General features: G+C 42.4%; 1 protein-coding gene and 1 long non-coding RNA gene across 15 annotated transcripts in view; one reads left to right on the forward strand and one right to left on the reverse strand.

The window, feature by feature from the left end:
- The window catches only part of dnm1a (dynamin 1a), a 49,671-nt gene that overhangs the window by 12,225 nt on the left and 13,921 nt on the right, over positions 1 to 23,525 (forward strand). For 8 of the 14 annotated variants that reach the window (XM_012917127.4, XM_012917128.3, XM_012917119.4 and 5 more), the window contains exons 3-16: positions 935 to 1,084; positions 1,209 to 1,412; positions 1,564 to 1,662; positions 2,673 to 2,833; positions 2,940 to 3,082; positions 3,211 to 3,346; positions 5,472 to 5,539; positions 6,967 to 7,105; positions 10,887 to 10,973; positions 12,774 to 12,844; positions 12,930 to 12,981; positions 13,717 to 13,728; positions 15,730 to 15,759; positions 16,057 to 16,170. In XM_012917127.4, the coding sequence (XP_012772581.1) occupies positions 935 to 1,084; positions 1,209 to 1,412; positions 1,564 to 1,662; positions 2,673 to 2,833; positions 2,940 to 3,082; positions 3,211 to 3,346; positions 5,472 to 5,539; positions 6,967 to 7,105; positions 10,887 to 10,973; positions 12,774 to 12,844; positions 12,930 to 12,981; positions 13,717 to 13,728; positions 15,730 to 15,759; positions 16,057 to 16,170 (1,466 nt within the window). Of the gene's footprint in view, positions 1 to 934; positions 1,085 to 1,208; positions 1,413 to 1,563; positions 1,663 to 2,672; positions 2,834 to 2,939; positions 3,083 to 3,210; positions 3,347 to 5,471; positions 5,540 to 6,966; positions 7,106 to 8,360; positions 8,500 to 10,886; positions 10,974 to 12,773; positions 12,845 to 12,929; positions 12,982 to 13,716; positions 13,729 to 15,729; positions 15,760 to 16,056; positions 16,171 to 23,525 lie in introns of all 14 variants that reach the window. The other 6 variants (XM_076886531.1, XM_076886535.1, XM_012917132.4 and 3 more) reach the window with 3 other exon arrangements.
- On the reverse strand, positions 19,773 to 21,388 carry LOC143419515 (uncharacterized). The gene is made up of 2 exons (XR_013099516.1): positions 21,097 to 21,388; positions 19,773 to 20,552 (listed from the first exon to the last, which is right to left on the reverse strand). It is a non-coding gene; the product is annotated as an uncharacterized LOC143419515 (long non-coding RNA).

Genomic DNA, 23,525 nt, shown 5'->3' on the forward strand with positions numbered 1-23,525 from the left:
CTGTCATCTGGCACAGTCTATTTCATTTAAGACTAAAAGGAAGGTTTTCACTTACTTCTGTCCTTTTAAGTGCGTCTCGATTTCCTAAAGTCAGCATGTAGTTGAATGAACTGCATCTTAGTTCACTTCACAGATTTACATTTAACATCTTTGTGTCAACAGAGAGTCCAGCTGCCTTTAATATTTTACTTCTATTCCAAAGGCTGCCACATCCACATCCCTCTTCATTCTCTTCAGACACAGGAGCTTCATTCTTGGCCAAACCTTCCGTCTCCTCTCATCACGTTCTTGGCCTTTATTTATTTATTTTTATTTGTTTGAAATGTAGCTGTTATAACATCCCCTGTCATTTTATTATTTGTTGCTGAGCCTTCCTGGAAAGACACAACACTTGGGAAAGTAGACAGCTTTTAACCCACTCTCCCATCACCCACCCAACCCTGGCTCCTCCTGGAGTCTAATAAGTCCCCCTATCCTCAGAGGAAAACCATCCGTGCACATTTGCCATTCTCTCTATAGACTTGCGATGACATCATCCTCCCGTTACCATAGTTACACGTTGTTACATTGATTCAGGATCTAGCAGAGAGTGTTTTCTCACAGCGTAGTCATGGTGCGAATCATAAATTACTTTGCGTTAATCTAAAATCAATACGTGGTCGCAGCAACCGTTACTTCATGAATCAAGCTCTAACTGAGTTATCTAACAGTTTTTATCTGTCTTAAGTCTCATCCAAGGACACATCACTTTGCAGCTGAGCGTCGTTCACTATGATCGACATTCAAAACCTTTAATTTCCCATGAACAAAAATCATGTTAAAAGGGTTTGATTCAACTCTCTGTTTACCGTCTTTGCTGTTCACCTCACCGGATCTTCTGATATTCTGTCACATTACTTTCATTTGTGTCTCACTTTTTTGCCGTTTCTTCCAGAATTCGCCGAGTTCCTGCACTGTAAGGGTAAAAAGTTTATAGATTTTGATGAGGTCCGGCAGGAGATCGAGGCGGAGACGGATCGCGCGACTGGAGCCAACAAGGGAATCTCCCCTGTGCCCATCAACCTGCGTGTTTACTCTCCGCACGGTGAGGCTGACGCAGTTTTATTCCACACACACTGAAGATTTAATCTGTGTGTAGAGCATCAATAAGTTTAGTTTTGAATTGGCTTTGTGTTTTCTCTTCTTTCTTTTCTTTTTTACCCTCACAGTGCTGAACCTGACACTTGTGGACCTGCCGGGGATGACCAAGGTGCCGGTGGGTGACCAGCCTGCTGACATTGAATTTCAGATAAGAGACATGTTAATGCAGTTTGTCACCAAGGAGAACTGTCTGATGCTGGCCGTCTCCCCGGCCAACTCTGACCTGGCCAACTCCGACGCTTTAAAGATTGCCAAAGAGGTCGACCCTCAGGGTGAGTTTACACACATGTAAAGAAGCTAATAGGAGTTTTATAAGTCTTTGAAATGATGTTTCATTTATAATTGCTCTTTGTATCATCCTAGTTATTTTTATACAGATGCACATAATGAAATACTGTTGGTAAATTTGCGTGACTGGGTCAGGTTTAAGGACCATCGGTGTGATCACCAAGCTGGACCTGATGGATGAGGGGACCGATGCTAAAGACATCTTGGAGAATAAGCTGCTTCCACTCAGGAGAGGTGCGTAATACCTCGACAGCACGCTCACACAAAAAGTAGCACCTTTTCTGTCTCCTTCAGGTCGGTCGCAACGACGCACTGTTTCCCCCTTGTGGTAACTCAGAGCTTTTCAGTGCTTCCAACATCTGCAACGAAGAACAGAAACAGGGCCAAAGGATGTGGGAGAGCGTGTAAGAAATCAAAAGACAGACAAAGGGGTGAAAGAGAGGAAGAGCTGGAAGGAAAAGCAGGGGAAGGGGCAAAGAGAAAAAAGCAAAAACACTGTCTTGGAAAATAACTCGCATGTAATTTGTGAGCTGCCCTTTATTGCAATGTGCTGATGTGGTGCTTTTCTTTTCCATTTGCACTTGGTTAAAACCCAGGCATGTGCTTTGGAATATTTTCCATTTCCTTTGTTTTTTCTATACTTTTCCCCCCTCTCCCTTCTTTTTCTCCCCGTCTCTCTAACGCTGTGGATATGCACATTTACAAGGCTGCTGGCTCCCAGTTGCCTTAGTTATAGAGCATGAAACAGCTTTTAACTGAGTGATGCATGAGGAAGCTTAACTGGAGGTGAAACAGGATCCTTTTGACCTAACCTCTCCTGGTTATTTCGCCGCACTTCTTTTTTTTTTTTTGTCTCTCTACGCCTTAAAAGAAGAAACGCATCCAGGAATTCTTTCTCTCTTTCTGGTTTTATGCAAATCCCTCTTCCCCCTTTTCTCTTCTCCTGTCTATATTCTTTTAAGTTGAGGTCTGAGGTCTCTTAAAATGTGGTTTAACATTATTAAACACATGTGAAACAGTTGGGTCCTTGGAGGGGCTGTTCAGACCTGAGGACATGGGTAGAAAATAAAAACCCAGAAAAGTTCAGTGTTGCTCTAACACAAGTCTGTATTATCTTCCAGACAAATTACAATACCCGTTTCAAGTCTGTCAGGAAACGATCAAAGGAGTTGGATGGTTTTCTCTAAATCTGTCAGTGTTTTAGGGTTTACTGTGAGTGTGGAGCTCTCTGTCTGCTTGTCCAGGTTACATTGGTGTGGTGAATAGAAGCCAGAAGGACATAGATGGAAAGAAGGACATTAATGCTGCAATGGCTGCCGAGAGGAAGTTCTTTCTCTCCCACCCGGCATACAGACACCTGGCTGACCGCATGGGAACTCCCTACCTCCAGAAAGTCCTCAATCAGGTGTGTAAACATGTGAATGTAGTGAGCCCATTCCTATGTATTCCCAAAACACTATTTCAGTTTTCTAGTGACCTTATTCTGATATTCTGACCTTTGACCTGCACAGCAACTGACCAACCACATCCGGGACACCCTGCCGAATCTGCGGGCCAAGCTGCAGAGTCAGCTTCTGTCCATCGAAAAGGAGGTGGAAGAGTACAAGAACTTCAGACCTGATGATCCGTCTCGCAAAACCAAGGCTCTCCTGCAGTGAGACAAAGCGCACACACACACACACACACACACACACACACACACACACACACACACACACACACACACACACACACACACACACACACACACAGAAATGTTAACATCTGCACCTTTTCCTGTAGGATGGTGCAGCAGTTCTCGGTGGATTTTGAAAAATGCATAGAGGGCTCTGGGGACCAGATCGACACGGCCGAGCTGTCGGGTGGTGCCAGGATCAATCGCATCTTCCATGAACGCTTCCCCTTTGAACTGGTCAAGGTGTGTGTCGGTTTTGAGATGTCAGGAAGTTATGCGAAGGGTTTATATGGCAGTTTGGTGTCTTAGAAACCTTTCGATTATATTGTACTTGTTATTGTACAGTGTAAATCCAGTGCTGTTCAAAAGTCTTGAGCCGCACCTCTTTTTGTGTGTGTGTGATGCTAGGAAAATGGGAAATAGGTTCAGGGCTTTGTTTTAAAACATGGGCAAACATACATAGAAATACAGTATATAAGGCAAAACAAGGGAATTTCTCCAATTCTAATGATCATATTAGAAATTCAATATTTGGTATGATCACCTTTATGATCTAAAAACAATCGGAAATGAAGGTAAGAGTTCTTATAATTTCTTATAGTATTCAGGATTCATACTCAGGCTTCTTGAAGGACATTAAAAGCTCTGTGGATGTTGATCCTACACTGCTTCAATAATGTTATGGTCCAGGCTCTGGGAGCCCAATCCATGGCTGACAGTGTTTCATTGTGTGTTTTTCTATCCAGGTATGCTTTTACTGTATTGGCAGTGTGTTTTGGATCATTGTCATGCTGAAAAATTAGCCACTCAATCAAAATCTGACTTTACTTTCCTGCATTTATAATTCGATCAGTTTTGACCAGAATCAAATTGATGGCTTAAATGCAACTACAGCAGGTTCAGAGTCTCTTCTGTGTTTTAGAGATGGCTGTAGGTCCTCGCCATCCTGTGTCATGTCTTCACTTGATTTTTCCCCCCCTATTTCTTAAGGATGTGACTTTTAGATTCTGTTCATCAGCTGATAGACTCCACTTGTCCAGTTCCCTCATATTTTTTTAAGCCACACTGCACACAATGCTGAGATATGACAAGTTTTTAGACATGGGAACTAATTATGTGTGCTTGAATAGGTCAGTGTTAAGCAGCTCAACAAACAAAAAACATTCTTCTGAAAATGGCCCTGGGACTGGGTCAGGACTGGACTGAAAAAGCAGCCAAAGAAAAACTGTGGAAGACCTTCAGAAAGCCTGGAAAACTCAAGACTACTTTAAAAAAATACAAGAAAGTCTATCTCCTTGTAAGCTAAATCTAAACAAATGAAGAGTGGCTCAAGTCTGTAAATCAAATAAATAACTTTGGATTAGCAGTAATGTTAGTCAGCTGCATATTTCATTTGTTCGGCAAATTAAGTTTGTTAGGGGGAAAGAAAAGTAGGTCTCCTCACTGGGTCATGATTTATCAAAAGATGCATTGCTAAAAAAAACCCTCTATGTAACAAAAAGCAAGTGGCTCTTAGTTGGATCTCCAAACATGGACAGCTCACTCCAAAACAGTCTAGTTCGTTTTTGGATGAACTGTCTTTGTAATAACTCTGTGTCTGTATTTTAGACACTGTCGACAGAAAAAAGGTCCTAAAGTCAAGTTTCTCTCAGTCTCTTTAAATCATGACATTTCTCCCCTTCATTGTCCTGCTTTCCTCGCCAAAAGGAAGTGCCTGAGCTTCTTCGCCCGGACGTCTCCCACCTTACCTCTCACACTGTTTCTCTCACCCCATCACCATTTCCATCCACTTTTAAAGCCTTCTCTGTCCGCCTTCCACCTTGTATTAATCCTCGAGGTCTTTGCTTGCTCCCTCTGGTCTGGTTCATTTTCTCTCACAATATGCCCGTCCTTTCTCTTCCCCGCTTTTCTTCCCTGTCCTCTCTCGCCCTCCCTTTGAGGATATAAAACTTACTGTCTGTGACCAAGTTGCAAAAAAATAAATAAAAATGCAGTGTTGGTTTCCCCTGAGGTAAAAAAAAAAAAAGAGCAGGTTGCTTCCTAACCAGAAAACTTACTCAAAACACAGAAAACCCTCAAAGCCTGCCAGATACATTAGAAGCCGCAGCGAGTAGCTAGAAGTCAATTCATCATTATGTTTTATTTGCTTATGGTGCACGCTTCAGAGAAAATATTCAATTTTGAGTAAAAGCAGGGGAGAATGTGGCATCGCAGTAAATATCATGGAGATACTTGGACAAATATATTAAAAACAGATGTTGCAGGAATAGTCAACAAAGTGACATGAAAGCGAGCGCTGAGTTAGGGAGAATACAAAGTCTGCATGTGCATGTTTGACAACATCTTCCTTTCTCTGTCTGCCTTTCAGATGGAGTTTGACGAGAAAGAACTCCGCAAGGAAATCAGCTACGCTATCAAGAACATTCATGGCATCAGGCACGTCTGCCTTCCAGCTCACCCTCCACCCTTCCCTCTCTTCTTTCTCTGCTTCACCTCCCATCTCTTTGTCTCAGTCACATCTAACCTGCAACTACCCTCCTTGCTAATCCAAGACAGCAGTAACACAAATTGAGGGCTCTGCTGCACACTAAGGTTATACAATATACTTCAGCACAGGGTTGTTTGGGAACAGACGCAGCTGCTGACTGCTGGGTACCCTCGTTTTTTATGTGGTTGCACATTCATGCTGATAAAAGGGCTTTTCATCTCTGTACCTTATTTCTGGGATGTTCTTGTTCCCTCTTCCTGATGATGTGCATGTTTACTGTCTATTTTATTTCACCCCAAAAATTCGGCTAAGCTTTGATTTAGAGTTTTGTTTGTCAAAATCAAACTACGGTATATGGCAAAACTTGTGGGTTTATATATATATATATATATATTTATATTTATAAAACATAAATGAGCTGTGCAAAGAAATCATATTTAATATATTTCCATTAGTGCCAAAATATTTCGGATTTCTATCCCTTCTGGTTTCTACTTCGTTCATGTATGTGTCTTTAAAATACCAGATAGATGTTTACCAGGATGTAAAAGCAAGATAAAAAAGAGTTGCTCTTCACATTTTGGTGTAAGAAAATCATGCTTCTGGTTTGAGTATGTTTTAAAATAAGGAGAGCTGAGCAAAACACAACAATTATGTGCAACAAACACTTATAAAAAAAAGAGTAAGATAACATGTAGACTAAACAGGATAATACAAAAAATCAATTTGTTTAAATGTGGATTACTGCACATACACTGCTTAACAGTTTTATTAAACCACCACTAACTTTAAGGTTAATTCCACAGCAGCCCTAAATAACAGTACTGGTTACTGTATAATCCACCAATATAAACAAGCTCTTTAATTGAAATTATATAGTAAAATTATTGTTGTTATCCTTGAATTTTCAAATTGATTGTTTTATTATAAAAAGCTAATAAATAGTAAAGAAAATTATTATTTTTATCAAGATGACAAGTTACAGTTCTTTTAGTTAAATTGTTTTTAGTTTGAAACTATTTTTTAAAAAGTCTTTGCTTTTATGACAGGTGCTTTATTACATTTGTTAAGCCCTGTATGTAAAATACTTGCTGTGATGCTTGATTATAAAAGGTATATGACTAATGTGAGTGACACGACGGCCTCTTTGGTCTAAAACAATAACTGAATATTTGCTGTGTAGGATCACATCCCGGTTCCTTGCCTTTTCTTGTCTTTTGCTGAATTTTTGCCAGAAGTGGAGGGTAAATCTTTATAATTAACACTCTCCTCTCTACCCAACCCTCTTTATTCCTTCTCTTTTCTTTCTTTCCACCAACTCCTCCTCTTCCTCTCGTCTTTCGGCCCTGTGGCTGCTTCTCTCTGTGTCGGGCAGAACTGGCCTCTTCACCCCGGACATGGCCTTTGAGACCATTGTGAAAAGGCAGATTGGGAAGATTAAAGAGCCTTGCACCAAATGTGTGGACATGGTCATTTCTGAGCTAGTCAATACAGTTAGGCAGTGTACCAAGAAGGTAAAAAAAATAAAAGCTAGCACTTTTTTCCTTGCTTTCCACCTCTTCAGTCCCTCTGCTGTTCGCTCCCTTTCACTCTAACCACCTGACTCCCTCCAGCCCTCGCTGCTGTTGGACAGCGAGGGGACGCCTGGAGCGGCAGGGTGGGCTGCTGTACGCCTGCCTGCCCTACCTTACTGTAGTACCGTGGAGGGTTTGGCTGGACAGATTGGCTGTGGTAGATGGTTGTGCTGAAGAAACAGAGTGGGGACGCTGAGCGATCATCAGAATACGTCTGCCTTAGAAAGCTATCAGAGCATTCAGTGATGCTCGGAGTAAACTGATGGGTAACATCACGAGGGCAACACCCTTTCCACCTTTTCTAGTGCAAGCTAGACAAACACATACACATAAAATCCTGTCTTTCATTTCGAATACCTGGCAGGCGTATTGGATGACCTCAGTATCCGAACTTTCTCGTGTGTGAGATTGCAGCCGTGCACCTGCAGCTGACGGGAGCCATGACAATTACTGCTTAACTTCATGCCTCAGGGGCTGCACTCTGAGCGAAAGATGAGAGAAAGCAGGGCCAAAGAAAAGAGCAGCAATCTTTATCCACGCGGATCGGCTGTAACCAAGCAAGTTCAAGAGCGCGACAACGCTGGGATGATAAATATCATGATCGGACTCCCTCTGGAAGTCAGAGGAGAGCTGGGTGGAGAGGGGTTCGACACCAGGGGAGATCAGGCTGTTTTGGCTGGAGGTTGGGGTGCACAGCTGCGGTCTCGTGGTGTGTTGCTTGGAGTTTTTGGCTGGCAGAGTCACGCAGGCTGGGAGCTCTTTCTATTTCTTTCAGTCTCCTCCTCGTCTTCTTTGTTCATAGAGAGAGGCTCCAGCACTGTCCTGTTTTAGGATGGCTTTAGGGGGAAACCAAATGTCTCACTTGCACTTTCTTCCTTCTGTGCTGTTTATCCCCCCCCCCCCCCCCCCCCCCCCCCCCCGCCCACCCCCCTCTTGTCTTTGTCATCTTCAATCTGTTCTCCTGCTTCATCTCCAATTTTCACCTGCCTCATCTGTTTACTGCCCCTCTCCCTCACCATCTGTTCTCACGGCTTTCTTTTAAATTGGTCTCATCTTTTTACTGTATTTCCTTTCTACCTCCACTTACAACTCTTCATTCGATGCTTTTAATTTTCCTCTTTCCCCACCTATTTCTTTCGTTTTTATTTCTTTCCTGCTCCTTTCTCTCTCTCGTACTGCCTACCTATCTCTACAGGACGGGGCTATTCACCCCCGACCTGGCTTTTGAAGCCATAGTGAAAAAGCAGATCCAAAAGCTGAAGGAGCCCACACTGAAGTGTATAGATATGGTAGTGAGTGAACTCACCTTCACCATACAGAAGTGTAGCCAAAAGGTAAAATGTTAAAGAGAACAAAGCCACTTTCGTTATCTCTGTTAATCTTACAGGTAAGGGTAGACTGATAGCTGGAGTTTTTTTTTTACCCATACTTTATATGAAGAGATATATGAGAGACAAACAGTATTTGTATCCAAAAAACACCTTGTATATTATATTTATTGGTTATAAGGAAGAAAATCATTTTTTAATGCAATGACTGGCTAAAATAGCGCCAATGCTATATTTTATACATGTTAAATAATGTTATATGAAGACTATGCATAAAAAGCTACGTTGCTGTGCTAAAGTCTTATATCTTTATATGGGAAAAAGGTGCAGCGATTTATTGAAACATGTACAAACATATGTGGCAATGCAGAGCTCGTACAATACTAATGACGTCAAAAGGCTGCATAATTAAATGGTACCACATGAGCCACATTGTGCTGCTCTGTAAAGAGAGTAGTGCACAAGTCTGATGCTCCAGAGACTCCACTGACTACACCGTAATCAGCTGTGATAAACATAATCAACAATTACAACGTCTTTGATTAAAAAAAGCATTTTTTAATTAAAAAAAGACACAAAACCCCCCAAATTAGGACATTTTTAAGTGACATAAAATGTTGAGCAGTATTTGTAAACCGACCCACAATAAATAAAGAATGAATGAATGAATGTAAGTTTTGAAACACACTAAACTTTAATCAGCACTTATCAGTCTATCCTTGCTCCTTATGTAACCACGTAACCTTTATTGTAACTAAACTATGGTTATCATTTGGTTTTTTTGTCGGTTATAACCGGCCTTATATTGACAACCAAGCACACCGCATGTTAGACAACTTTTTGGTTTTTTTCCTCAGTATATTTCATGATGTCTAAAAACCGTTTGATTTAACCGGATTAAAATCACACCTTTTCTGTCTCTGTCAGTGTGGTTCAGTATACCGGAGTGACTGGTTGTGTACTTCCACTCATTGACTAACTGACGTGATTCGAGCGTCTCTTTATTTCTTCTTTCATTTCTCTTTCGTCCTCTCCGTCCCGTCGTCCTGCACAAACCTTTGAATGGCTGCTTCCTCGCTAAGTGACTGACCAGCACAGAGTAGCAGTGCCGCCTCCTTTGGATTTCTCTTCACTGTCACGCTTTTGCAGTTATTTCACTGTATCAAAAAGATACTGTAACATAATACCCAGTGTTTGGGAAAATCCACAAAGGGGGTCAGTTTGAAGTCTTCCCACACCTCCCCGTCCCCCACCCTCCACCCTCCACCCTTTCCCTGCTTCTTTGCATTGCATGCCAGCCTGAATCTCTTCTCTCCACTGTTTTTTTTTTTTCAGTGTCAGTTCTGAAGTCACTGACCGCAGCAGCAGATTTTGACAGATCGTATCTGTCGTCAAGTTGCGTTGCATCTTTCTACCTGCATAAATTATCTGCTTCCATATGGCGCACGTAACTTTTCGCATGAAATGCTTCTCGTCAAAACAGTCTCCATTCGTAACGGCACAGTGATGCCGTTGTTAGTTGTGTGTGCCTTCTAAATAAAATCAACATTCTGATTGGGAGATATGCTTCAGATATGCACCCTCGGTCCTCTAAAACAGCAGTGTATGCTGTATGATGTTGAAAAGCCTCATTATTATTGGCAGTAGGACCTGAAAAAGTCACTTATTTAATTCAAATACTGGCAGAAATTATTTAAAATGTTTCTTCTTTATCGGTGTCATCTGCTCTGTCAGTGGATCAGACCTGGAAGGCACTAAATAAGCTCCCAAACAACGAAAGAGGCCAATCGGTACCTACTCACTAACCCAAAGATGCACTGTAACTTGCACGAAAGCCTTTCTTTCTCGTGCTGCGATTATTTGATTTTCTTTGCTTTTCTCTCTTTCCTCACACTTCTCCAAATGTGTTTGTGTCGCATTGGAGACCCACCAGCGTCTGCGTTCGTGGGTTTTGCAATGAGCTCATGGAAAAAGACCCACAGTGTGCTGGGAAAAAGAAAGCTTTTTCTGCCAGGAACATTGTTTATTCTGTGTTTGTGGTGAAAAAGAAGAAAAATCACAGACTTTGCTCTATTCTCTTGCATTTGTTACACGGTGGGAACGAATACACATTTGGCACGTATTATTTAATCTAACACAAGTCAACACCCACTCAGGGTGAGCAGTGACTAGAGCTGAGTCTGCGATAAACCCAGACCCCCTCAAACATACCGTGTTTAATTGTGTTTCTGTATTTTGTTGTGTTGTGGAACTGTGTGCTGTGGTTCTGTGAGATTTTTTTTTTTTTAATTTGTTTACTGAATCTTGTACATTGACGTGTGACAGTGTGTGCATGTGTTGGGATCTGTGTTTGTTTTTTTGGGCTACTTACCTACCGTTTTCTGTGCTCACAGCTGGCTCAGTACCCCATGCTGAGGGAGGAGATGGAGAGAATTGTCACTCAGCACATCAGAGACAGAGAAAGCCGCACTAAAGGACAGGTAAAGCAGACAAACAGTGTGTACGGTGTAAAGTGTGTGTGTGTGTGTGTGTGGGGGGAGGGGGGGGGTGGTTGTGATGGTGTGGTACGTTTGTGTAAAACAATGATATGAATGAATTGTTTTGTCCTGGTTTAAATCAGTGTGCATCCTGGTGCGTGCTGGAATTTGTCATTGTTCTATATAATAACCGCATCATGATGTCTTAGGAAGGAAAGTGCTTTGTTGTCTCTTAAAGTTGTGATATTTTGCTTTCATGAAGGCAGCTGTGAGATCTTTTTACTGGTCTGTTTCCAACTAGTGGTCCATTATCTCAAAATTTCCATGTCTGCAAACCATTTTCAGTTACAAGCTGCTCCTATTTAGTGCTTTAATCTTATTTCATATTCATTTTTTATGGAGAATATAATAATTTGTAATGTAGAAAGTATTTCTGCAAAGAAGCAGGGGCTTTTAACAGTTTGTTCTTACTCACTTCCTGCTGAAATAGTTTTTCTTAAAGTATATCAGTTTAATTTTACTTATTGACCAATCACAGTGCTTAAGACTACAAGTCACATTTAACCATGAATTCATACAGCGCTTTAATCTAAACACTTTACCTAAGTCACATACGCCCAATATACACCCACCGGCCACTTTATTAGTTGCACCTTGCTCGTACTGTTCTAGACCCAGTTTTCCATCAGAACTGCCTTTATTGTGTGTAGCAGAGATTTACTAACATGCTGGAAACACTCTTCTGAGATTTTGGTCCATTTTGATATGATAGTATTACACAGATGCTGCAGGTTTGTCAGCTGCATATCCATAATCCCTGCTCTGTGCTCTGTGGTCATAAAGGGATCGACATAGTCACCAACAGCGCTCATAGATTCTATGATGTATATATAATGATCAGTGGCAGCCGATGTGGTCTACTGCTGAAGCCCATCTGCTTCAAGGTTTGATATGTTGTGCATTAAGAGATGCTCTTCTGCATACCTCGGTTGCTTTCCTATCAGCTTGAAGCAGTTTGACCATTATCCTCTGACCTCGAGAACCAGCAAGGCATTTTTAGCCAGAGAACTGCTGCTCATTTTCTCTTTTTTTGAACCATTCTCCATAAAACCCTAGAGATGGTTGTGTGGGAAAATCCCAGCAGATCAGCAGTTTTTGAAATACTCAGACCGGCCCATCTGGCAACAACCATGCCAGATTCAGAATAACTTCAATCACCTTTCTTTCTTATTCTGATGCTCATTTTGAACGTGAATAGGTCTTGACCATGACTGAATTAAATGAAAGGGTGTACCTAATGCAGTGGCTTTTGAGTGAGTTGACCTAGCCAGAGCACTCTAATGAAGCCCATGTAGGAACAGGAAGAACATGGAAACTTCCCATCTGGGTTTTGAATCAGGAACTTCATGCTGTGAGGTGACAGTGTAACCTCTGTGCTGCCTCGTTCCCCTATAATTTTCACTGAACACTATGACCTTTCCAAACATTTCCGTGTAAATGCACACACACACACACACACACACACACACACACACACACACACACACACACACACACACACACACACACACACTGTTACGAGAAAGAAGTTTAAGAAGTTAAAAGAGACAAACTACAAGAAATGATGTTGCGTTGCTCTGTGTGTATAGTGATAATAAAGATTATTCAGATTCAATGATACATAGAAAGTACCTCAGATTTAATTCATTGAGTGCGGCTGAATTACAAAATGAAAGCTGGGGACCAGGGCTCCAAAATATGATATATAAGTATAAAACTGACTGTTTTACTCTCTCTGTTCAGGTGTTGCTGTTGATAGATATTGAGCTGTCCTATATGAACACTAACCATGAGGACTTCATCGGATTTGCCAAGTAAGTTTAGAAATCTGCTGCCGCTACAGTGGAAAGTCTTTACTACTTAAGGTCAAAGTACAGTATCGCATGTTTTGTTGTGCAGTGCCCAGCAGAGGATCAACCAGATGAGCAAGAAGAAAGCAGCCGGCAATCAGGTACTCCGATCACTAACAGGCAGGCACGCTGTCTGTACTCTTGCAGAGCTGTGCTGTTCACTCCAGGCCTCTTTCAGCTGCTGTAACACGATGATTCCACTCCTCCAAATATGTTTTGTCTGTTGGCAAGCAACGTGCCAGATGAACTTTATAAAGTTTTACCCTAAGGCTTAGCTCTGTTAGCACTCAGCTCTTGTGTTTTCGCTCATGGTAAATGTTGCACGGCTATACGGTCTATGGTTACAGTGGGCAACAGCCCATTAGTTATACAATGCCACAACCCTGTGCTGCTCTTGTACACGTTACACAATAATGGACAACACTTGTGTGGTCATGAAACAGCTTGTCCTTTTGGTGAAAAACCATGATAGCTCCTGCGGTTTAAAGCTTTAAAGACAACAACAGTTATTACCTTTCCACCCAATAGAAAGCCTTCTAATAAAAAAAAACAACACAGTACAGTAACTGAATATTTAAGTGTAATGGCTACATATTTATGGTTCGGTAACAGCTTTTGGATGACGTTGCTTTTTTAAAGTGTTTTGAAGCGCTTCCTGTGCATTCTTCTTCTACTTTTAGCATATTTTTATTTTACTCTCTTTTTCTTCTTCTTCTTCTTATCAGCTCTATATGTTTTAGTATCTGTCATTTTGTTGCCTTGAGTTTCCTCTGAGTGTTTTCTTCTTTGCTCTCTTTCGTCCCTTCCTCCTTCTCTCTGTGGCTTTTGCACTTCAGGATGAAATCATGGTGAGTAGTGTGGGGCTGTGATTCTGTGCATATCTGCAGGTGAGCATTTGTATGTATGAGCTCATATCCATACACGTTACATATATCAGGATTTATGTGTTTATAAATGTTTAAACTTGTATGTCTTTTATGTATTTTAGGCTGTAATTAATAGTGGATACATGAGTGTGTGTGTGTGTGTGTGTATGAAATAACATTCAGAGTAAGTGCTAGTAGATTGGCAGGTGGCTGTAGTTAGAGATGCTTGGCTGTTTCCTTGTTCTCCTTTTTTTCAGCTATGTCATCCCCACAGAAACACAATTACATTTCAGGGTTGTAAATATGCCATAAAAAGCTTTTGTGCACATAAAAAGAAGTGTGATTCTCTGTTGTATAATGTTATTTTGTGTGTGTGTGTGTGTGCGTGAACCCCACATGCATCTTTCAGAAAGGCCCAGTTTGGAGATGTTCAGTGTGGCTTTGGCTCTGCAGTTGATTTGCTTTGGCAGTAAATAGATGCCCCCCAGCAGTAGCTTGAACTACATGAAGAGGGAGTCACACGTCTAAAGAAGCAATAAAGACAAAAGACAGAAAAGAAGAGAGTCTGAAAAAATTCTGATAAATATTTTCCCTCGAAATATTGATCAAAGGGGTCTTAGCGTTCCCCTGCCTCTTCTAAATTCAAAGTAACACAGAAGGCCAGAGGACATGAATACCTGCAGACATATGGCATCCCTGTAGTTGTCACTGCAACCACCCAGAGAAGGGTCAAAGGTTAGGGGCACATTGTAAGCAAAGTGGTGAACTTAACATCCTGTTTATAGATGGATATCATTGGCCCTTAAAGACCCTGAAGCTTCTGCTCTTCTCATTCACTGCTGGTCTGACCTCCATGCAGGGAAATTTAGGAGAACATGAAAGTAGAAACTCAACATTAAAAATGTTTCTGAAAACACCTCTGTGTCTTAGATAATCTTTCAAATATTACAAATCCTTTACAGGCCACCAAGTTATGCTTAAAGCTAACCACACCTTATGATAGATCCTAATCTAAATGTTCAAGAAGTATAAACTTTTTATAGAGATTAATTATTAATTATTTAAATGTAGAGCAAGTCCCTCATGTAAAACTTAAAACACGTCTCATTAGACCTCCTTTTATAAGGCAAAACAGTGACAAGACCTAAAGGCGTTGACTCTATAAGAACAGGCTGATAGCCAGATTATAGATTATTTGTCTTTTCTAAAAAAAAAAAAATCCCAAAATACTGACTCTAAGTAATCTGATTACTTGTAAATTTTCCAATGTAATCTTGTTACATAAGTACAGTGTAAACTGTTACATTTAACTGACTCTGGACAAATTAATTTTATGTGATTGGCGGACATTCAGTTTACACCAAGCATGTTTTCCTTTGTTTATTATATATATGATATATTTTTCAGTTGCATTTAACCCCAAATTACTACTTTATATTTATTAGGGCAAAGAATTATGTCTTTAAGTGTGTGCTGTGGACCCTTATTGTTGTCCAGAAACCATCAGAAGAGCATAAGTGAGTTGAATTGTTCAATAGTGATCCAAACAACACAAATGAATGGACTTCATAAATCCATCCAGACTTTTTTTAAGGCTTTACATTGTCGGTAGGTAATTGCCAGGCTTTAAATTATTTTATTCTGCTTTAAACTACTTTAAAGGGAAACAGCTGAATTGAATGTATGTTATTTCAATGCTCTTGCTCAGATAATTAATCGGCTGCTTCCATTTGCAAAGCTCATACCTACAGTGTAGCATAAAACAGGATCGCATGCATTTCACTGCATGATCTTCAAAAGGTGATACGGGCCACTGCAGCCTCCTTATCTGCCTCGTCCCTCACCCTGCTTGCTGTCCCCTTGCTGCCATCCCAGCAGCCGGCTGTAATGTGCTGGCAGTTGATCAGTCGTGTGTATTTGGCCTTTTACTAAATGCCCTATGCTGGCATAGCTTTGTAATATTCTCTCCACATTCTCATTCAGCCGGAGAGAGGAGTTAACGATCGGTTCAAGGTAAATAACCTGCACACCATCGTACTGTATGTGTGACTGTAAAGTGGAGGGAATGAAATACAAGAGAGCTGAGGAGAAAAAAGAGAGCGAGTGCGAGGAGTGTGTTGGTGGTTAGCTGAGCGTTTTTGTTAGCTCATTCACTTCTGCTGTGTAGGTAGGCCTACATATGTGTGTGGTAAATGTCTGTAAATGTAAAGGTTGATGGATGTTAATGTTAACTTTGTGAAATGTGCAAATGCTGGTTGAGTTTCAGCTCATTTCCTTTCTGTGTGTCTGCTATATCTGTCTGTTTCTCAGGTGATCAGGAAGGGCTGGCTGACCATTAATAACATCGGCATCATGAAGGGAGGCGCCAAGGAGTACTGGTTTGTACTCACCGCCGAGAGTCTGTCCTGGTACAAGGATGATGAGGTGAGACAGAGTTCATGTAAAGTCACTCGTGCACACGGAGTCACACGGTCAGGGTGTTTGTGTGTGTTTGCATGTTTCAGTGTCTGCACACTCAAAGTCTTGGTTTAGAGTTCTGTTTGCGGTCTGAGCTGCAGACCTGATGACTGAATCATCTGCCCGAAGCATCAGCCAACTGCTTTGTAGTGTTTTCCAAAGAAAAATGCAGCGCAAGAGATTCATAAAAGTATGCAACACTGCACTACAAGTACTTGTTACTGCATAGAAACAGAGTTTTGTTTTGAAAGGGAAACAAAGGGTTCTTTGCAGGATAATTGATTCAAAGTTAAACCCGACTGAAACTCAGTTTTGAAGGCTCAGATCAATATTTGAAAATCTTATGATGATGATCTGAGACATGTTGTTTTTTGCTTTTGTGTGTGTTGACCATAATATATAAATAAAAAACCCAGAAAAGGACTTAAAATGGGTCATTTAACGAGTTGAAAAATAAACTGGATAGTGCCCCCTGATGGATAAACAATATAATGTCCGTGCAGTGCAAATGACCACAGATCAACAGTCTTTTGATTCTTGTGTTCCAACTTATGTGCTGACAGAGATTTTTCTGTGTTTAGTAAACGTCAGACTAGTCAGCCGCTCCATTTTTTGGTGTACTTCAGTTTGACAGGACTTTGGAGTTTGGTGGTTTCATATAATTAGGAAAAAGCTTGTTTGGGAAAAACAAAACTTGACAAAATTGACATTTCTTCACAGTATAATTTGATTATAAAGCATGTAGTCTTCCTACTGTATGACACTATGAAATTACATTTTACTCTGGCGGTTTTTCTGCATCTTTACCGCACAACCCGACACAATTTTCCTGGGATCCGAGTGTTTATTCTCCATGACCTGGTCCAACATTCATTCCACTGCAGCTATGACTGCTGGTCAGTGTTATCTTCTGCACACTGATATGATTCTCCCTGACATGCTTTGTTACTGGACTTACTGGTCAAAGCGGTATCCCATGATGCTTTGCAGAACTATTAGGAGCTAGCCACAGTCTCGCTGTCTCCATGCCTTAGCCACAGCCTCTGTGCGCGCTGACATCAGGCTGTGTGTGTGTGTGTGTGTGTGTGTGTGTGTGTGTGTGTGTGTGTGTGTGTATGTGTGTAGGACTGAGCAGACCTTTCTAAAAAGTCAGGACCCCACAGCATGTCAGACATTGAAGCTGGCACACATATGTGCATACCAGAGCCCTTGCATTGCCCTGTTCCTAATTACACACACACACACACACACACATACACACACACACACACACACACACACAAGCTGTTTCTAATAAACCTACTTTATTTCAAAGAAGGGGCACAAAGTGAGAGGGGGACTGGATCGCAGGGGTGGAGGCAGGAGTGTCTCTCGTTAGCTGGTTAGCAGCAGGAGTAACAAGGACCATGTGAGGAGAGAAAGTGGGGAGAAAAGGTAGCACAGATGGGGGGGGGCAAAGAGGTAGGAAGGGCTGGTTTGGTACATTACATCCTCCCTCCCTCCTTCTTTCCCAGCGACGTCCTCAAATGTTCTTCCCAAAAAACAAAAGAAACAGTCTGTCATCCTTTCCTCGCCTCTTGCTTTCTGTCTCAGTCTTTCCTTGTCACAGTCTCCTATTTTTTTTACTCCTGTCTCCTCCCTCCATCTGTTACCTCTCTCTCATAATGTCTATTTATTTGAACATGGAGCTGTGAGGACGCATGGAGACCTAGAACCAACACCACGTGCTGATGTTACAGCTCAGCTCAGCCTGCTGCTGTAGCTGTAGCCTAAAAAAGGTTTACGTGATGTTTTATATCCGACATTTTACATAAGCCCCTCACACACTAGAGTACTCCGAAGGAATTATGCTGACCACCTGGGTGGAGACCTGCCAAAATATGATGCTTTGTTTAATTTCAGGGGGAAAAATGCATCAGTGCATACAGAAAACTCCACGTTTTTGCGCACCCTTTTCCACGTATATGCGTTGAAATGTTATTTGCACCATCTTGCAAAATCAGCACACGACTGTTTTATTGGTGGTGCCGCTTGTCACGGGGAAAACCCTCGCCATGGTCTGGCAAACGCATACACCCATGGACACACTCCACCTCCAGACACTAATAATAACTTTCGACCCAAGTAGTGGTGCCAGGATGTTTTGATTAGTGTGTGCGTGTGTGAACGCATGCATGTGTGTGTGCTCTTAGAAGCCTTCTGGTCTGTATTACCACAGGACATGCCAGTTCTTTGAATTAGGCCGCTCTAAAGCTTAAAGCTTCCCAAAGCAGAGTGAAAGTGAGGGGGATGAGCCACAAATTGAGAAAAAAAATGGTTGTAAAGAAACATTGTGTATATGAATGTAAAACACTGGATTTTATAGACTTGTAACGCTTGTGATAGCCGTGCATTGGTATAATCAAATCCATATTTTTACACAAGCATGTGACAACCGCAGTTTCACATTGACAATAGTACAAAGGCACAAATGGCTTGATTTCATTTGATTTTTTTAAGTGCCTGTATTAACTTTGGGTGCCCTTTTTCTTTTGTGTATGTGTGTGTGTGTGTTCAGTCACTGCGCATGTGTGTGTCTGCCCGGGTTTCCCTGCTCGTGCTGTAAAGCTGCCAGAAAGCCAGACTCTCCTGGTGATCCCAGCTGTAAACATCCTGGAGGGAAACAGCAGACCGCTGCTTTCAGCACACTCATAGTAACATGTCTGCTTTAATGGTGAGCGTGTGTGTGTGTGTGTGTGTGTGTGCATGCACATGGACTTTTGCTTTGTGCGTTACGGGTGTGTGTATGTGTGTATATATATATATAAATGCATATACACTTGTGTGTTTGGTGGCAGGGCTGTAAATGGAAACAGGTTGGTTTTGTGGTGTTCATTCCTGAAGACGATGCTCTGTGATGAGGCACCATGTGAACGTTTCTTTTGCTTTGGCGTGTTTGCGAGGGAGTGGGGATTCGAAACGGTACACTGCGGGTTTGCTTTATCAAAGACAGGCAGGCCCGAAGGTAAACTGTGGTCCCAGAGAAGAAGTAGAAGCAAGGGGCCGCAAGTGGAGGGGGGTAGCTAAACTTGTAACTTTTCACATGACATCACCTACAAACACTAAAACCCACAATTTTCTGTCTTTTTTTGGCGGGAGAGCTATATAAAAAAAGCAACAAAAAAAAAAAGCGAACCCAAAAACAAAACGGTGAACAGACAATGATAGAGTGGCTGCTCTTTCAACATTTCTGTCTGGTGGCTTCCTGCCTCTCTGCACATTACATGGTCATTTGAGGTAAAGCGGCCGCAAGCTGATGCAGGGAAAGCAAGAGGCATAATTGTACATTTTCATTATGAGTGCAGTGTGACGCTGGAGGTTTACTGTGCGCTTTAGTTATCTTTTTGGGTTTTTTTCTGTGTGGCTGAACTTTTCTGGTTTCAGCTTTTGGTTGCATAGGAAAATAAACAACATGTTAAAAATGTCTCGCAACCATCACTTATATCTATATGCCTGTGGTGTTTATTTACTTTTCGTGGAGCCCGTATATGTGTGATAAGTTGCTCAAGAAAAAAAGAAAAACAACAACATTGAAAACTTAAGCCTCTTTATTGTGACGATTTTTAAATATTTTTCACAAGCTGAGTCGCAGAGTGAGGTCTTGGTTACACAAACATCATATAGCTTAATAAGAGTACAACCTGATGGGTCTGTTTTCAAAATTTTAGGACTTCTCCATCACTCATAAATCCATCCTGGGCGAGGGCTAGGCCTTCTGCGGTGGAGCCTTTGGGTGCTTTATTTAGGCTCGTGCCCGGGCTGGTCCAGATGGACGAGGGGTGGTGCAGCTGCGTGTTCCCACAGCCTGATGTGCTTGTGCCTGCTGAATGCCCTTTGGAGGGCTCTCACTTTTTTTTTTACCCCCCCCCCCCATCCTGCTTTTTTTAGGCAGTCGTCCTGTGCTTCCCCGGCCAGCCTAACCAATGTGCAGACTACTGTACAACCACTACTTCCTGAACAGGTAGTCTGAACACTGGGCAGGCGGGCCGGGCGGCTGAAGGGTAGCGCTGTGGAGGACTCTTTACTCATGCGCTCAGAATCAGAATCAGATATATCACCACACACACTCTTAATCGTACTCACTGTGATTGCAGCCAGGCTCCGGGGCCTGGCTTATCTTCGCAGTCTGACTGCCGCAAAGGGCCGATCGGGGATGATTGAGTGAGCTGGGATGGAAGGGATGGAGGAGGAGGTGGTGGAGGAGGAGGAGGAGCGGGAGAGGTTAGACGGAGGTGATAGGCGCTGATTGGCAGATTCTGTGACATTCCTTCCTGTTTCCCGCTGTGAAAAGCAACATTCCTCACCGAGCTCTACGGGGGAAACACAAACACACAGAAAGTGTTTAATTAATGTTAAATATCAAATATAACACATTTAGAAGTCATAAATCTGTTATATGTAGCCAATGAGCTTTAATTACTCATCGGCTAATTATATGCTTTTTAATCTGAGAATTTTGGTCTTAAATATTAATGTAACAAAGTAACTAGTATTTCTTTGCAAGAATTCTGCATTTAGAAAAGATTAAAGGCAAAAAATAAAGCCCAGCACAGATGCCAAAACACACAAAAATGGTCAACCTATTTAGCCCAAATTAGTGCAGCCTAAGCCCCATTTAGTTCCCTTAAAATTTCAGGCCAAACCGAACAAAAGTCATTAGAGTTTCAAGTACTTATGGTTAAAAACAGCTGCAAGTGCAAGTGCTGTTAATCTCCCTGGAACAGATCTTATCAGATAATATTTGTGGTCAGCCGAAATCCTCCCAACCCAACACGTCCCTCTAAAACGCCGGAGTATGCAACCTTTCGTCTCCTTAGACGTACGCCGAATGGAAAGAAAGAAAGCGGGGGATACCTGCGTCTTGGCGATCTCGTTTCACTTCTTTGCATCTTTCTGCGTTAGGTGATGCTTCTTCTTTCCCAAATCCTTGCTGAATTTGCCTGTTCTTTCATTCAGCGCTGCTGCCACACTGCTGAGGGAAACCTTGGCTGATCGGGGTTCAAATGCTCCTAGAGCAAAAAAGGAAAGAAAAGAAAAAGACAAAGGGGGATCTCCGGTAGCAGGCAAGGTGGACTGGCTGGAGGTTTGACGTGGCAAGGGACTGGCCACCAAGTTCTCCCTTTGAGAGACAGAAGGAGAAAAGGAGTGAGAGAGAGAGAGAGGAGATATGGAGAGAGAAAGAGGAGGAGCTCGCCGGCCCCCTATTTTTCCTTTCTCCTCTCTTCTTTCTCTCTCCACTCCCTCTGTCTGGCTCACCCCTCCTTTTCCAGTCTCCCTCTTCTGGCTTGCAGGGAGAAAGTGGAAGGTCAGAGGTGAACAGGAAGTGAGACACATTCATTTGGCCTGCGTGTTGTAAAAGTTTGGAAAGGGAGTGAAGGACTGGCTGCAGAGGGAGGGAGCCTTTTAGTGGAAGCGTATGTGGATGCGTTTGCGCTCTCACATGGAGGCATTTATGTGTTTCGCAAAGCATTTGCGTGTTCTCAATGCAGTGCATCGCTGCTTTTGATACATGTGAGCATACATATATAAATATATATATTATGAGTATGAGTGATGGATTTGTGCATGTAGGAGTGAGCCTGGATGAGAGGCTCCGTGGTCTTTGTAGAAAGGGGCAGGAATGTCGGCGTTTTCTTGGCAAGCAGGAGGAAGCCTTGTAATAACTCCAGATGTGCAGCCCTGTGGTCTCCATCTCTCTCTTGCTCCTTCTGTTTTTATTTCTAAAGCTGATTTCCTCTCCCTGTCCGACTCGAATAAAGAGCCCTTTATGCAGCTCTGCAGCCTTCCCAGCACACACACACACACACACACACACACACACACAGAGTGGTGGCAAGGGGGGTGGGTTGGTTGCTGCTTGGAAGGGTGACATACGACTGGTAAATCAGAACCAGGGCGAAAGACATGTGTGCATGTGTGTGTGTGTGTGTGTGTGTGTGTGTGTGTGTGTGTGTGCAAAAGAGGAGGGAAAAGGCAGTGTTGAGACACAACCAGTCAAAAGTTCCTCCTTTACTTTCTAGGGCTTCACACGCACTCACAGTTAGGTTTGGTCCTTACTTCTAGCAGACAAGAGTAATTAGTGCTAGTGTTTCCAGGTGTGTGTGTGTGTGTGTAGTAGTACGTGTGCAGTGTAGTGGTGGCCAAGGCCATGTGTTTGTTTTAGCTGCGGTTTCTGAGCTCCGACCTGAGCTCCAAATCAAAGCAGGCACGATCCCACGAGAGACGAGTCAGCAGTACCGCTTGGACGGCTAGAAAAATGGGGAAGAACTTCAAAATGGGGGGCGAAACGATGCCCCATGAACAAGGAGGTCCAACAAAAAAATGAAAAAAAAAAACCTAGCAAGCCAGAAAAAGAGAATTACAGAAACCAATCCTCATAGGACATAAAATGGATTAGTGTTGCAGTCGAGTTTAGGGTTTGGAGGATTGGAAAGAGTGAATTTTAATGGGTAGGTGGGGGAAATGCTGCGGTCGCGCTAACATTGTTTCCACTGTTTGGATGACCAGGCAGACAGCTTACTTTTCAGACTCTTAGTCAGGGAAGCCAGAAATGCTGAGAAAGTATGCACATACACACGCGTGATCTGCGCTCCCATGTTATTCCGTCTTGGCGTGAAATACAGCTGCTTAATACTGTCACAGAAAAACCTCAAGGTTCTGACTTTGTTTTTCCTGCTTTGACAGCAGCTCCGCCAGTTCGTGGGCGAAACTGTGTCTTTCGTGCGTTGCGTGTGGGGAAGATAAGATTGCGGGTGTTGCTCTGTAAATGTATTTAAGAGAGCGCTCTGTACGTAATTGTGGAAGCAGCCTGTAAATCTGAATGGCTGAATGTGTTTTAATGTGCGTGTTTCTGTGAAACTTTGCAGCTCATTTTCTATCCAGAGACAAACAGCCATAATTCTTTGGGTAACAGAAAATGTGAACCGCATAATAGCTCGGTTATTTTTCCTTTCTCTCATGTGATATCGTATCAGCGATACTTATCTGTTGAAAGGAGCATATTTTAAAAAGACAGTGGCTTGAGGAAAGGGCTCAGGAAACACTGGGAGCCTCATCCGTCTCATTTATCCAGCTCAGGATTGCTGGAGCCTGACCACGCCGACAGCGGGTGAGGCCATGAGGACCCTTAACGGGCCACCAGTCCATCACAGGGTCAAAAAATACAGAGAGAGGGACACATTTTAGAAGCACCAGTTAACCGAACAAGCATTTCTTTGGACAGAGAGAACCCATGCAAAAAAGGCCTAGGCCACCAGCGTCAGAGGCTGGGAGATAGAGACACA

This window comes from Maylandia zebra, linkage group LG7, assembly GCF_041146795.1.
Source record: "Maylandia zebra isolate NMK-2024a linkage group LG7, Mzebra_GT3a, whole genome shotgun sequence".
NCBI classification, from domain to species: domain Eukaryota; kingdom Metazoa; phylum Chordata; class Actinopteri; order Cichliformes; family Cichlidae; genus Maylandia; species Maylandia zebra.